This window comes from Lepidochelys olivacea (assembly GCF_965140295.1).
Source record: "Lepidochelys olivacea isolate rLepOli2 genome assembly, chromosome: 4".
NCBI lineage: Eukaryota > Metazoa > Chordata > Testudines > Cheloniidae > Lepidochelys > Lepidochelys olivacea.
This window is the reverse complement of record NC_140414.1, coordinates 87,103,193-87,116,916: the sequence shown is the minus strand read 5'-3', so window position 1 is coordinate 87,116,916 and position 13,724 is coordinate 87,103,193. Positions and strand designations below refer to the sequence as shown.

Here is a 13,724-nt window from a genome sequence, read left to right as displayed (position 1 = left end):
TCTCTTCTATGGTGTACGTATGGGATGGGTATCAGACACGCCAACTCTCACAAATTAATTGCAAGAGATGTGATTTCTAAGTAAAATGAAGCCTGACACATGATCTTGCGACAGAACTCTCAAATGTCAGGTTTGCTGGGGAGGGGGACAAAACCCTGACATTTGAGGGTTCTAGCCCATGATCATGAATCAGCCTTAGTAATTTTATTTCAAAATCGCTGCCAGCCCTCCCTGGGCAGCCCGAGCTCCCACTGTCAGCCCACCCCAGGGCTGATAGCGGGAGCCGCTCCTCACAGGACTCCTGCAAGGAGAGGCTTCTGCCGTCAGACCTGGGTGGCTGGGGCTCCTGCTGTCAGCCAGATGTGTGATCTGAGAGCACTTCAAAGGCTCAGAAACCAAAAGGAAAATAAAGAGAACCCACATTTCATTGGCTTAAAAATCATGAGGAGTTTTCCTTAATCTCATGATTTTTGTGGGGGTCTGACCCATGATTTTCCAGCGGTGAGGGTTGGCAACGCTGCTGGAGTTCTGACTATAGTGTGTTTAAACAAGGCAGTTCAGGGGAATTGTAAACAGGTCTGCCCAGGTCTTGAATACAAATGAAGAAGGGTTGATCAGAGACAGTGAGACTGCAATTTACATGTGCAATAAACAACCATCAAAGCTCACAGGTAGTTGGGGGTCAGCATGTCTGTTCCAGATTGGCTGTCAGGCAAACACAGTGGAGGCACATTTGCATACCAGCTAAACAAAGCTATCAAGCTAACAAGTGGGGGAAGAGACAGCATGGCTGCAGCCCCAGCAGGGAAGAGGAACTTTATCTGAGCTATGAAGAGAGAGGGAGGCTGAACCTCAAGTGATAAGCAATTGAACTAACTGATTGCATACAATATTACTGTATTATAAAAGTGTATAGAGCAAGGTCTTTCTGAAAACTAATTACACATGTGATTAATATCATTGTGAAATGTATGTATTAACACTGTGTAAGGAATTATGGGTACTCATTGATATTAGGCGGTATAGTCTGCCCAGACAGGAGGAAATGTCAGCTATATTTACTTATGTAAATTAAGCATGGTGGAATCAGGAACAATAGAAGATCCATTTTCATTGCAATCATACAAGGGAATGGGAAGCCCTCAGGAAGGGAAGAACCGCATGAGGTTATCCTGCCTCTTGAAATAGTCATGGAATTTTGAAAGATATAAGCAAAGACAGAAGCCATCTTTGGCATCCATCACTAAACAGACACCAGGGAACAGCTCTTGTGAGCTAAGAAAGATGGGTCCTTCAACCAACAAGGAGTTGAAGTCTTTGGGAACTGAATGAAGGTGAGCAACCTGCTTCGGCAAAGATCTTTCACCTAAGACAACAAGGGAAGCTGACAAGGGAAGTCGGCACCTTGTACTCTTATGGAAAGTTCTGACTGAGGGAAAGTCAGCCAGGGGTGGGGAAAAGAATGACTGATGAGAGCAACCATCTTGAACAAAGCCTGTATCTTGCCAGATTAAGTTTTAGACAGTTAGAAGTGTTTTGTTTTACTTGTAACTTTCTATCTTCATTCCTTTTACTTGAACTCACTAAATCCCATGTATATTTTGTTAATAAATTTATTTCATTTTTACCATAAACACAGTGCTGTGTTTAAAGGAAGGGGTGTATTTGGCCCTAGTTACGTTAATAAGATGTGATGTAGTTTTGTCTCTTTACAAGAGCAACGAATCTAATTATTTCTCTGAGTTGTCCAGGCAAGGGCAATTTAGGGAAATTTGGAACTGGAAGGATATTCTATGATTCTATGATATTGGGATCATATTCTTGTTTGTTGTCACCAAGTCTGGTGGAAGCTGGGGGGCAGGGTCTGTAGAGAGGCTGCTGAGGTCAGAGCTGCTGAACCAGAGCTGTATAGCACACAGACACTTAGGGTGTGACCTGCATGCTAGTAAGCTGATTGTGAGCAGCCCAGGTTTGGAGCTACAGCAATAAAGCCTTTTGAGGCACCCAGGTTTACAGACCAGGCAGGGACACATCCCCTCATTGGTCTGGATTGGCCCCCAAACTCTAGAACAACCATGACAACAGTTCTTTGGGTGGTATGGGGGGGGAAAGGAAGCAATAGAGCCTCCTACCTTATCCAAGCATCCAAAATAACAATATAATTTGTTAATATATATTTTCTCCTTATACTTTCTAATAGGAGGAGCGTCAAGAGCATCTAGCGCATCCAGTGCAGTCAGTCATAGGACTGAGAGACCAGTTTCTGATGCATCTAGTGGGGCATTACGGAGACCTAAGCCCACTAATGTTCGTGCTGCTTGGTTATAAATTATTTCTACTTTGCCCAGAGTTCTTACTTGATCACCAGACTTGTATTTCTATTGCTTTTGTAGATTATCTTGGTGCAAGAAAATGTCGTCATTGTTTGCTGATTAAAGTGCACTGCAGTGTGGTGTAATTTCTTGTAAATTGGTTTTAAATGGACAATTTCAATTTAATCAGTGTTTCCTGAAAGAGGATGTATTTATAAAAGAGAGGTGAAAATTGAAATTGCAAATTATTTTTATTTGCAAAGCACAAATGAAGTTCACACTTGTGAAGGATGGAATTGCTGCACTTTGGATCCAAGATGTAAAAATTGAAATTTTTAATTTTAATTTTTTAAATTGCAATAAATTTTCAAGCATGTGCTTAGTTTGTAAATGGTCCTAATTTTTCATCCTTGTTTCGTCTTCAGAACTTCTAGGTCATGGCTCAAAGGGTTTTCTTTTTATTACAGTTTATGGGAATGTTTTTGATAAAAAGTAGATCTATGTTTTATTTCTTACTGATGCAGGAAGAGGGTATATAAATATCTAAATTTGTTGTACAGAATAGCGGAGGAAATCTACCTTGTAGCAGCAACAAAGTCATTCTGGTTGCACAGCAGTACCACTTCCTTTCATGTGAGTGAGCTAAAACGTTGAGGATGCAGGAAGTGTCTTGTTCTGCAACTATTGCAGATCATTCTAGCTGAATAAAGAAATGGTGTTCATTCTGGGTTAGAGATGATGTCTTTTCCTGACTTATGGACCTACACATGAGGGGGGGGGGGAAGAACCTGCTGTACTGGGTGGAAATGTTTGTTGGATAGGAGAATAAATGTGAAGTGAAATTCTAATGTGAGGTCCAATAAAAACAGAAAATTCAACTATTCCCCAAACTGGCTTAATAGCCATTGCCTTTAGTGGTGGCACTACTTGCAGCTCTCTGCCCTGGCTCATTGGTGGGAACAGACATGGAGCTTTGGGAAACAAATTTAGTAGATAGTATCTCTCAAAACTTGGATGTTATCAACCAGGATTAGAAAAGAGGACAAAGTAGAATACAAGGATAAATCTGAAGTTTTGCATTTTAACTTATATTTTTAATGTTATGTTTTATACTAGATCTCTTTAGTAGTTTTCAGACCAACCTTAGCACCAGTTTCCAGTTACATAATACGTGTAAGATATTATGGAAGTGGTAATGGAAGGCAGTATGTCATGTAGTTCCATATCTAAACTGCAACAGGTGTTTTGGTCACTGGCCGCAGGATTTTCTTTCATAAAGAGCATGAATTATGATCTGCTATCCATAGTTACTACTGTACTTCTGCTTGTTGTCCTGACTCCCTTATGGCAGAAATATTGGGGGGGTCTTTCTATTAAACAAAGTTTTGTTAAATAGTGTTGTGACCTAGACCTACAAAAGTAAGATCCATTTTCTCCCTCCATGTTTAGCACAATGGCATAAGTTTTTGAATATTTAATATTGTGATACATTTGGCACACAGGATCATCTAGTTTCTTTTGTCCTCTCTGATAACTTGACAACTGTATTGGTTAAAGAAGCTTTACCTCTGAACCTGCTGACTTTTGTGGATTAAATTTTTATATGCTTGACAATGTTCAAACAGTTTTTAACTTTAAACAGTAGTATAGAAAAAAGCTATAATTGAAATTATTGTTCTTTCTTTGACTGTAACGTTCTTTGAATAGTACTGCTGTAATTATTTGTATAACTGTGCTGATTAAAATTATTCACCATTTAAAGTCTTTATTTTTGAATGAGACACAAATAAACTACAGTATCAAGGTTACACTATGCACTTTTAAGCGTTCCTATAGCAATTCTTTTCTCTGAAGAAACTAACAAAACAGGCTTAGTTTTAATCATCCCAGCTGCTCAGATTTAATTTGGTATGGGGAGTTTGTCAGTTTTGTATGTCACGCCTATTGTAAATTCTGTTCATCATTGCATAAGCTTCTTAGAGCATTTTATGTTAGTTTATTATCCAGCAATTGTAAAGGACACTGAGAGAAACTGGCTGTTTATCACAGTTTAGCTAGTGAAATGGGGGGGTGCAAAAGTGCATCAAAGGTGAGCTTTGTGGTTCTTTCTCACTCATGGATGATTGTTTTTAAAACCAGGTTTATTGACAGCTCCTGGGTAATAAGTCTGTCAGGCAGTTTAAATGTAATTCCCTTTTCATCCCAAAGGGAATTTTTCCCTCCTGATGGCTACCTCCTTGGTAGTATCTCTCCATATAACTTCCCTTCATTCATTGATGAAGGAAACCATATGTTCTTCTTAGACTTCTCTGAGATTGTTAGGGGTTTTTTTTCTTTTTTTTTTACTTTGAAATTTTCAGTTATGACCCAGACATCTGTGGTCCTGGGCCATTAGTTGAAAATCCTCTTGCCTTGGGATATTTATAGACTTTCACCTCATTTTCAGTGTTCTTTACTAGAGTGAGCTGTAGCTCACGAAAGCTTATGCTCAAATAAATTTGTTAGTCTCTAAGGTGCCACAAGTACTCCTTTTCTCTTTACTAGATAGTCTCTTCCACTTTATCTCCTCAGAAAATCTTCCCTTTTCCTTTTGGAAGAAAGTGGCTGTTTTTTCCTCTCAAAAGCTGATTCTTTCCCTATTCCTTCTAATAATATAAGAACAGTTGACAAACATTTCCTGTTGTCTTGTTCTCAAATTATGAATTAAAGGTAAAGTAGCTGAGCCATGTGCTTCTCTTCAAACTACCATTTTGTTTATATATAGCACAAAGATGAGTATTGTAATAATTTTAGACTTTCTGTAGGAGTGTAAAGTATCTGAAACTTGAATTGTATGCACAGTGCATTTTTATTTAACAGCAGCCAAAACAACATTTTTTGTTTGGTGCCTATGCAGAACTCTCAACACCTCCCCAAATTATAAATTTGTTGCTTGAAGTCTGAATATTTTCCAGACAGTATCTTCAGTCTTTCCTGTTAATATTCTCTTGCAAAAACTGAAGCCCTATCTGATTTGGGAAACAAGTGCTGCTTATAAACCATAGCATCAGACAATTTAAAATGGGCAAATTACATGAAATCTAGTCTCTGCTTCCAGCCTTATTTGAGAATGTCAGAATCTCAACTTTCATTTTGAATAAAATGCCCTCATTTCTAACTTTCAGCTTTCAAAAAGAAAAGCTTGAAAATATGACCTGTGTAACCAAAGCAGAGAGAGTTGTCTGAGTCTGTGGCCAGTCTCCAGTAGAGGGGGGAATTAGCAAACACTAGAGCAGAGGAGGAAGCCACCTCATTGGATACCAGCTAGGGTGGATCAGGTTGTTATTGCTCCGGACACAAGATGTGGGGAGAGGTGTTTGGATGCTGCAACATTTTTACTCTTTGTGGGGTGCAGATATCCCTCTGTTCTTTCTGGCCCCTGGCCTTTTAGGTCCAGAGGCAAGATTTGGGAAAAGTAGTGGTGGTGGTCTAAGCATCACCCACTTGTGGGATGAGCATGAGATGGCAGGATCTACAAGGTATAACCTTGGTCTATGGTGGTTACCAGCAGCAGAGAGTTATGCCAATAGTGAAGTGCAGGTTCAATTTTTTCCCACTATAGGCCTCTGGGACCAAGACTGAAAACTAGGTTTTATTTTGAATTTTAAATAAATTTAAAAAGCTGAAGTGCAACTTTGAAATAAGTTTTAATGCCCAGTTCCTAATTAAGAATAAATCTCATCAGGGGACAAAGACAGTTTGTTTTGAAATCAAGGGAGAGTCTTCAGAAATTAGGACATCAAAGATGAGCATCAGCAGCACCGTTCTAGTTTGCAGCAGAAAAACAGCAAAATCTGTCGAGTATAACAAGCCTTGGGTGTATTAGTTCCAAGAGCATGAGAGCTGATAGCACTAGCTCTCTACAGAATGTAGATTATTTATAGACTAAAGTGATTTCTAACTCCTTCAGTGTGACCAAAGCTTGTGGGTGATGGGCCATATAAAATACACCTAATGTCCAAAAGTTTAAACACTAAATGTCAAGGCTTAACCCTTAACCAAACAGTTCAGGAATTTTGGATGAGTAAATATACAGGACAGTTCAGATGCAGTTGGTGATTTTGACCGAGATGCTTTTCTTCCATTTTTCATTAGGGTTCATGGAGGCATACAGGTAAGGTGACTTATTCGAGGTCACACAATGAGAGACCTACTTTACTGTTTACATTTAAGAGGGAAATGCCTAGCTTCCCAAGATTAATTAGCTCTGTACCAAACATACCTACCTCAAATCCATTCTCACACACACCTGTTACTACAAAAATATCTATGTTATATAGCTTTGCAGCATAGCAAGTTCTAGCAGACTTTTTTGCACTTAATTTTACAAAGGAGTATTGAACATTGTATTTAACATCCCAATTTTAAGATATGACAAGTACAAATCAAGTATGTCAGTCTTTGCTTCACTTGGCAATTAAAAAAAGTCCCCCTGTCTTGAAAGTCTAACCCCCATCTTGCTACATGGCCATTGTCAGACAGTGCATTTAGGTCACTAGAATATGCACATGTATACAGTCTTAAATTATTAGTCCTTGCCCAGGCACTTACTTTCAAATGTAGAACACAGCTTATTTCTCATTGAGCATTATCTATACACCATATCTGCAGTTTCAATTCAGCACATACAAATTCTAAGATTAACTCAAACTGCCAGATAGATTTGTCCACCACCACTTCCATCTCTCCTTCCCTGCAAAAGGGTTACAATTAGTTGGGAATAATGCTGAGAGAATTGCATTTCAGGGTAAATTTTCAGGAAAATTATAAACTACTGAACCAAATTATTTAAATTGTCACTATCTCTAGTATCACTACAGCATTACTAGTACAGTATTTTAGGGTTAAAATCATACCAATGCTTCATACTAAAACAGGTTTTTTACATTGACTATTATTAATAGTGGGTGTGGATATTACTGTCTGAAGTGTACTCATGTACTAAAATACAATCAGAGTACATGAATGAAGCAGTAGTGTAATCAGAACAGGAAAACAAGTAACTGAATATGATTAAAACACTGATTTAATTTCAGTTTCAGTTCAATTGAACATTAAGTATAATTGATCAGACAATTTTGCTTTTTGTAAAGATATGTGGCACTTAATCTTGAAGAGAGTATTTCAGTCTTTCAACATTTGTTGGAATATTAGGAAGAATTGAGAACCTCATCTATTTTAAGGGAGGGCTAATTTAGGGAGACAGCAGTGATTGAAAACATATTTCCTGGTGCTTACAGATAGTATCTATCTGTAAACATGCTTTTTTCACTTTAATATCAGATTTTTAAAAAGTCCAGCCTCATAGGACAGGCATGCTCTTCATCTATGTGTTTTGAATGCCCTGATGCTTGAGTAGCTAGAGACATTCACTTTAATACAAATAAGTACTTGATCTTGACTTGTTTTTTTTAAAAATCTAATAAGGTGAACTCTATTTTAATAGCTAGCATGTAAGCCACCAAATCATCAAGAAATGCACTCTAGTCATAGGAATAAGTATATTAGTGATAGCGTATATATTAAATATCTGCACAGGTTCCAATACAAATATGAGGACTTTTCAGTCAAACTTTAACTATGAATCAATAGACAACCATTAAACAATTATGCATCCTTCTCTGAACTGGATTTACCCCATGACAGCCATCTCAATTTCCCTAGGAAATATTTTGTTGTCCATTAAACCACAAGTAGTATATTACACAACTGAACAGAAGAGTTTTATTTACTTTAGACAAATTTCTTGATCTCATCATACAATACTAATACAAAAGCACCGCCCATGCCTCTCAACACATTGGACCAGGCACCTTTGAAGAAAGCTTTGGCTCCTTCATCTTTAGCTATCTTCTTCCAGCAATCAATTGTGCCCTTGTACATAATATCAGCTGTGGAGACAAGAAGGTACACATCAGAAACTGTTGAATCATACAGGCAATTCCATCAATTAGAAGTGTGCTCCCAAGAACATTTTAAATTAGTACAAATACATTAACAACAACAAAAAATGCAGCTCTATCAAAGTGCTTCACAACAATCTGAAAGGCCAATCAGATATAGTGAGGACCCATTTATTCCAATGTTATTTTATTAGAAAAAGGTCAGATTTTCTGTAGCATATATAATGCCCTAAATTTTGGCCATGTCCTGCTGGGGAGATAATCTCTTCAGCTAGGCCACTACAGGCAAAGACCTGTTCTTACCTCCCTTTCGGCCAGACTGCATCATCATCCTACGTCGGACAGTGTCAAAAGGGTAGGACACCAGCCCCGCTACAGCAGTGACTGACTGGGCAATCATCCAACTCACTATGATGTGCACGTTCTTGGGATCAGGCATCATACCTGTCAAGAGTAATTTAACAATGTCAGTTGGGGGGGGTGGGGGAGAGAATCATTCCTACCCCAGACTCCACCCATTCACAGATTCTGATCAATGGTAAGTCGAGGGGACTTTTCCCCACAGCCAATTCCTTCAGCTATATCTTGCTCAGTATCATCAGTCTTCATTCAGTCCAGCCATTTAAACGTCAGTCAAGAGTTAGATTTTAGAACATTTAACCTTGACCATAACAGCTTCCTTGCAGAACTGCACTACAGTAGTAGTATGAGGATTTAGACTTCTTATAACCCAATTCAACAAACTACACAAAAATGACCATGCTGGAATGAGAATGAAATTACAAACTCAGTTTTAAGAGGCTCTGAGTTTGCAAAAACAAAAGCCTGATGTGAGGGAATCAACCAAAACAGACAGGATGGAATTTCAAGAGTGTGCTGTAATATTTATAATCCATTATATAAAATTTAAACAAAGCTACAGTTTAGCTAAGTCCTGAGAGCCAATGCCCAAGGTAGGGTGCACTGGAGCAGTCCATCCTTATATTTGTTGGATTATCTCTCAGTAATCACAGCTCCCTCCTCCTCCACTTACCCTTGGCTGTGTCATAGACCCCAAAATAGGCTGCTCTGTAGATAATGATGCCCTGGACTGACACATTGAATCCTTGGTAGAGCCCTCTGAGGCCATCAGATTTGAAGATCTTGGCAATGCAGTTGCCCAGCCCTGTGAACTGCCTCTCACTCAGCCCTTTTCCAACGTCGGCAGCCAGCCTGGTCCTGGCAAAATCAAGGGGGTAAACGAAGCACAGAGAGGTGGCTCCTGCAGCACCTCCAGAGGCCAGGTTCCCTGCGAAGTAGCGCCAGAACTGCTTGTGCCTGTCCACTCCCCCCAAGAAGATCTGCTTGTACTTGTCCTTGAAAGCAAAGTTGAGGGCCTGGGTGGGGAAGTAACGTATGACATTGGCCAGGTTGCCTCTCCAGAAGGAAATGATGCCCTGTTCCTTGGGTATCCTCACCACGCAGTCTATGATCCCCTTGTACTGCTTGTCAGCTGTGATCTGTTGGCTGGCATGCTGGACCTGAGAGAGAAGGGGGAGAGAAAGAGAGAAGGGCACAGAGATGAGATCGCAACAGTTACTTTGGACAATGTATCAGACAAACCCCAATTTGTCAAAGTGAAGGAACGGAATAAAATAAGACAGTAAATATAATACCACTATATAAACCCATAGTACACCAACACCTTAAATACCACATGCAGTTCTGGTTGGTCCATCTCAAAAAAAGATGGAGATTAGAATTGCAAAAGGTACAGAGAAGTGCCACAAAAATTAGAGGTATGGAACAGCTTCCGTATGACCAGAAATTAAAGAGACTGGGACTGTTCAGCTTGGCAAAGAGATGACTAAGGGGGGATATGGTAGAGGTCTATAAAAATCACAAATGGTGTGGAGAAAGCAAACAAGGAAGTGTTCTTTACCCCTTCACTTATCACCAGTACCAGGAGTCACCCAATAAATTGACTAGGCAGCAGGTTTTAAAAAAACTAAGGAAGAACTCTACACACAACACAGTCTACCTGTGGAACTCTTGGCCTTCACAACTCTCCTGTACCAACAAGTATAACTAGGTTCAAAAAAGAACTAGATAAGTTCATGGGGGATGTGTCCATCAATGGCTATTAGCCAAGATGTTTAGGGACATAACCCCAGGCTCTGGGTGTCCCTAGGCCTCTGACTGCCAGAAGTTGGGAGTGGACAACAGGGGATGGATCACTCAATAATTGCCCTGTTCTGTTAATTCCCTCTCAGGCATCTGGCATTGGCCACTGTTGGAAGACAGGATACTGGACTAGATGGACCATTGGTCTGACCCAGTATGGCCGTTCTTATGTTCTTGAGAAATTCCTGCTTCTCATCATGAGATCTATCATGCATCTTTCATCTACTCTGGAAGATTAGATGAAGCCTTTTTTCATAACCTTACCATTCAACATAATAGCCTGTACCTGTTTTATTCAATCTTAACCCAGTTTCTTTAGGACCATTGCATTATTAAGTCAAAAGGAAACTGCCTACAGGAGGAGACACCTGCTGGGCATTTGCAGGAGGATCCTGAAACTTTAACAGAAAGACATCTTCCAGAAAGCTTATCCAATTGCACAGAAGTGTAAGCGTGTTTGTCTCAGACAAGTGTAGAGCCTTGCTTTAGAGTTTCACATTTCCATTTCACTTAGCAAGTCAGATAGTAAGTGCACACTTAGCATGTTTGGGTCCCGGGTCTTATCGTCCGGCCAACAAGCCCCTGAAAACAGTGATGCCCATTGAAGCTTAATTTGTAATTAAAGAGGTGCTAGAGCTCAAGCAATTTTTTTTTAAAAGTTTTCATAACTGAGTGGGCAAGCCCAGAGCTGCTGGGGCTATGAACTTCCAAGCCCTGGCACAAATTGAGCCCGATTTGACGCCAGTTTCCCCCAGCGCTCAGTGTCCCCATATATCCCGGCTATAAACGGAGCCAGGAGAAAGAAGCGGTGCTGCTGTTGCGTAACCAGAGCTCCCGAAGCCAGTTGCCATATTTAGGCACTTCAAGCTTGTGCCCACCTGACACTAAGATTCCTGCACCGCTTGCAAGTCAAAACTTCACGCTCCTACCCCACAGGGAAGGAAAACTCCTTGCAAGCGCCCAGAAATAAATACACGGCATCTTTTTTCTGGATTACCACCCAGCGCCCCGACCCGCAGCACGCCCCCCATTTAGATTTGCTCTCTAGACAATCACGAGCCGACACCGATAAGAGGCAACCCGCTGCTAGATTTCCACTCACACGGTCGCCAGCAGCGTTTAACGTTGCAGGGGGCTTTTAACGCCCAGCGAGCCATGCACGCCCACGAGAAACAAAGTCCGTCGCCCGGGGCTTGAAGGAAATCGTCCCCCTCCTTACCTGCAGCAGCAGTTTAACTCTTTCTATGGGAGCGACAGCGGTCTTAGAAATAGCAGCAGCCACCCCGCCAGCCAGGAAGTCCTTGAGGAAGCTGATCGCTTGGTTAGTCATGTTGGAACTCGCTCACACAAACCCCAAGGGGCCCCCCTCGCGCAAGCGGCTGGCTGCGGCTGCCTCCCCCGCCGGCCCCTCGCGCCCAGCTCCGAAGGGAGCAGCGTCTCTCCTGCTTATATCCCCTCCGCTTCTCGCGATAAGAGGAGGGTCCCCCGCGGGGCGCAGGCATTGGCCAGGAACCCCCCAGTCATCAGAGGGCAGAGGGGCACAGCCGCCATGCTGGCCCGCAGAGGCCGCGCGGGCGGGCGGGCGGCGCGGCTGCCCGGCGCTCGGGACGTTTAAAGGGCAAATTAAAGTTATCTGCTCCCTGCGGGAGAACGCTATGTCAGAGCACGTGCCTGCTGTATTAATAGCACGGCGGAGACGCCGGGCGGGGCTGGGGCAGGCTGCAGAACCACTTCGGAGAGCGTTAACCGTTTGCGTTCGCACCCAGGGCTGGGAACCCGCGGACAGAGCAAGGGAAGTGGGGGAGTCCGATAAAAGCTTTTCATAAACCGGCAAATGTATTTTAACGGCTCTTATCCTCTCTGTTGAGGCGCACAGACAGAGGGCATCCGATTTACGGAGACATGGTACATCGTGAAAAGAAAAGGAGGGCGTGTGGCACCTTAGAGACTCACCGATTGACCTGAGCATGAGCTTTCGTGAGCCACGGCTCGCCTCATCGGATGCATCCTCGTACACAGTGATGCGCGCCAACAGGGCGCGCTGATGTGTGCACATAGCCTGGTTAATGGGGTTGTATGGATATTTTGTAAGATGAGGTAAAGAAGCTGATGCAAATATAATAGTGAGCCTCATTGGCCTGCTGAGGCATGAGTGGCTTGCTGAGACATGAGAGCCTTTTACGTGGAGAACAAAAAGTGTTTAAGATTTAACACATTACTTGAAGTCCTAAAAGTCTGACAGATTGTATCAAATGCTAACACATTATCCGTGATCCTAGATTTCCTGAAGAGGAGAGAAAACTTTTCCTGCTAGTGTCCTCACTGTACCCTTAAGGACAGGTGACCCTGCATGAGACAGGAACTTAACTGGCAGAGTGGGCTAAGTAGGGTCACTTACATGGAAGGGAGGAGTGAGGGGGGCTGTAGGGAGCACGTGTCCTGGGAAATTCAAGTGCATGACTCAAACCAAATGTGAAACAGCAGAACAATTTGTGCACTCAGTACCGGATTCTTAACCAATTTCTCTGTGCCTCACTGTCCCCTCTTTTCCATCCATAAAATGTGGATAGTACTTTTACCCATCCCTTATGTGACTTGTCTGTTTAGACCCGAATCTGGCAAAGACTTACACACTCAAATCAATGGGACTACTTGTGCTTGTAAAGTTAAGTGGGTGTGTTTTCAGGATGGGGGCTTTAGATTGTGATAAGCACTCCAGGGCTTGTAGAGTACCTAGTGCAATGGCACATGAGTTTCAGTGGGGATTTGCAGACGCTCATGCAATACAAATAATAATAATTGGTAGAACTGAATTTCACCTTAACTTGGCAGCTAAAAGACTGACCTTCCCTACATAGTGATAGTCTCTTTAGGCACATCAAATTCCTCTCCTCACTGAAACAGTAAACTGGATTCGTGAGCCCCTGTGGCTGATCCCGCTCCCTCTAGCCCCAGCTACTTTAAGAATGTTTCCCTAGCCAAGGTAATAGAGTTTAAGGTAAGAAGGGACCACCAGCTCATCTAGCCTGACCTCCTGCATATCACATGCCACCTGCCAGCATACTAAACCCAAGCACTGGAATTAGACCAAAGTATTACAGCCCACAGGAAACCACACTGATATGCGCCACAGGCTGAGAATAGAAGGAACAGAGATGCATCAAGGCCCCTGCAGTGGCAAGGAAATGATTAAGTGAGATATACCTGGCAATTGACCTGTCCCCACACACTGAAGGGAAAGGTGGGAAAAACTCCACAAGGTCACCTGCTAATCTGACCTGAGGGAAAACTCCTTTCCGACCCCACA

The 13,724-nt window shown here is 42.0% G+C and overlaps 2 protein-coding genes across 3 annotated transcripts in view; one reads left to right on the top strand and one right to left on the bottom strand.

Moving 5' to 3' along the window:
* Positions 1 to 7,904, top strand: part of CFAP97 (cilia and flagella associated protein 97) — a 61,354-nt gene extending 53,450 nt beyond the window's left edge. For both annotated transcript variants that reach the window (XM_084627565.1, XM_084627566.1), the window contains exon 6: positions 2,201 to 7,904. In XM_084627565.1, the coding sequence (XP_084483691.1) occupies positions 2,201 to 2,328 (128 nt within the window). In that variant the 3' untranslated portion in view covers positions 2,329 to 7,904. The remainder of the gene's footprint in view (positions 1 to 2,200) is intronic.
* A 144-nt stretch (positions 7,905 to 8,048) lies between these two features.
* On the bottom strand, positions 8,049 to 11,852 carry SLC25A4 (solute carrier family 25 member 4). Its single transcript, XM_084627567.1, has 4 exons — positions 11,637 to 11,852; positions 9,288 to 9,774; positions 8,558 to 8,698; positions 8,049 to 8,242 (listed from the first exon to the last, which is right to left on the bottom strand). Exons 1-4 carry the CDS (start codon positions 11,745 to 11,747, stop codon positions 8,085 to 8,087), a joined length of 897 nt encoding a protein of 298 aa, XP_084483693.1. The 5' UTR covers positions 11,748 to 11,852; the 3' UTR covers positions 8,049 to 8,084.
* Positions 11,853 to 13,724: the final 1,872 nt, after the last annotated feature.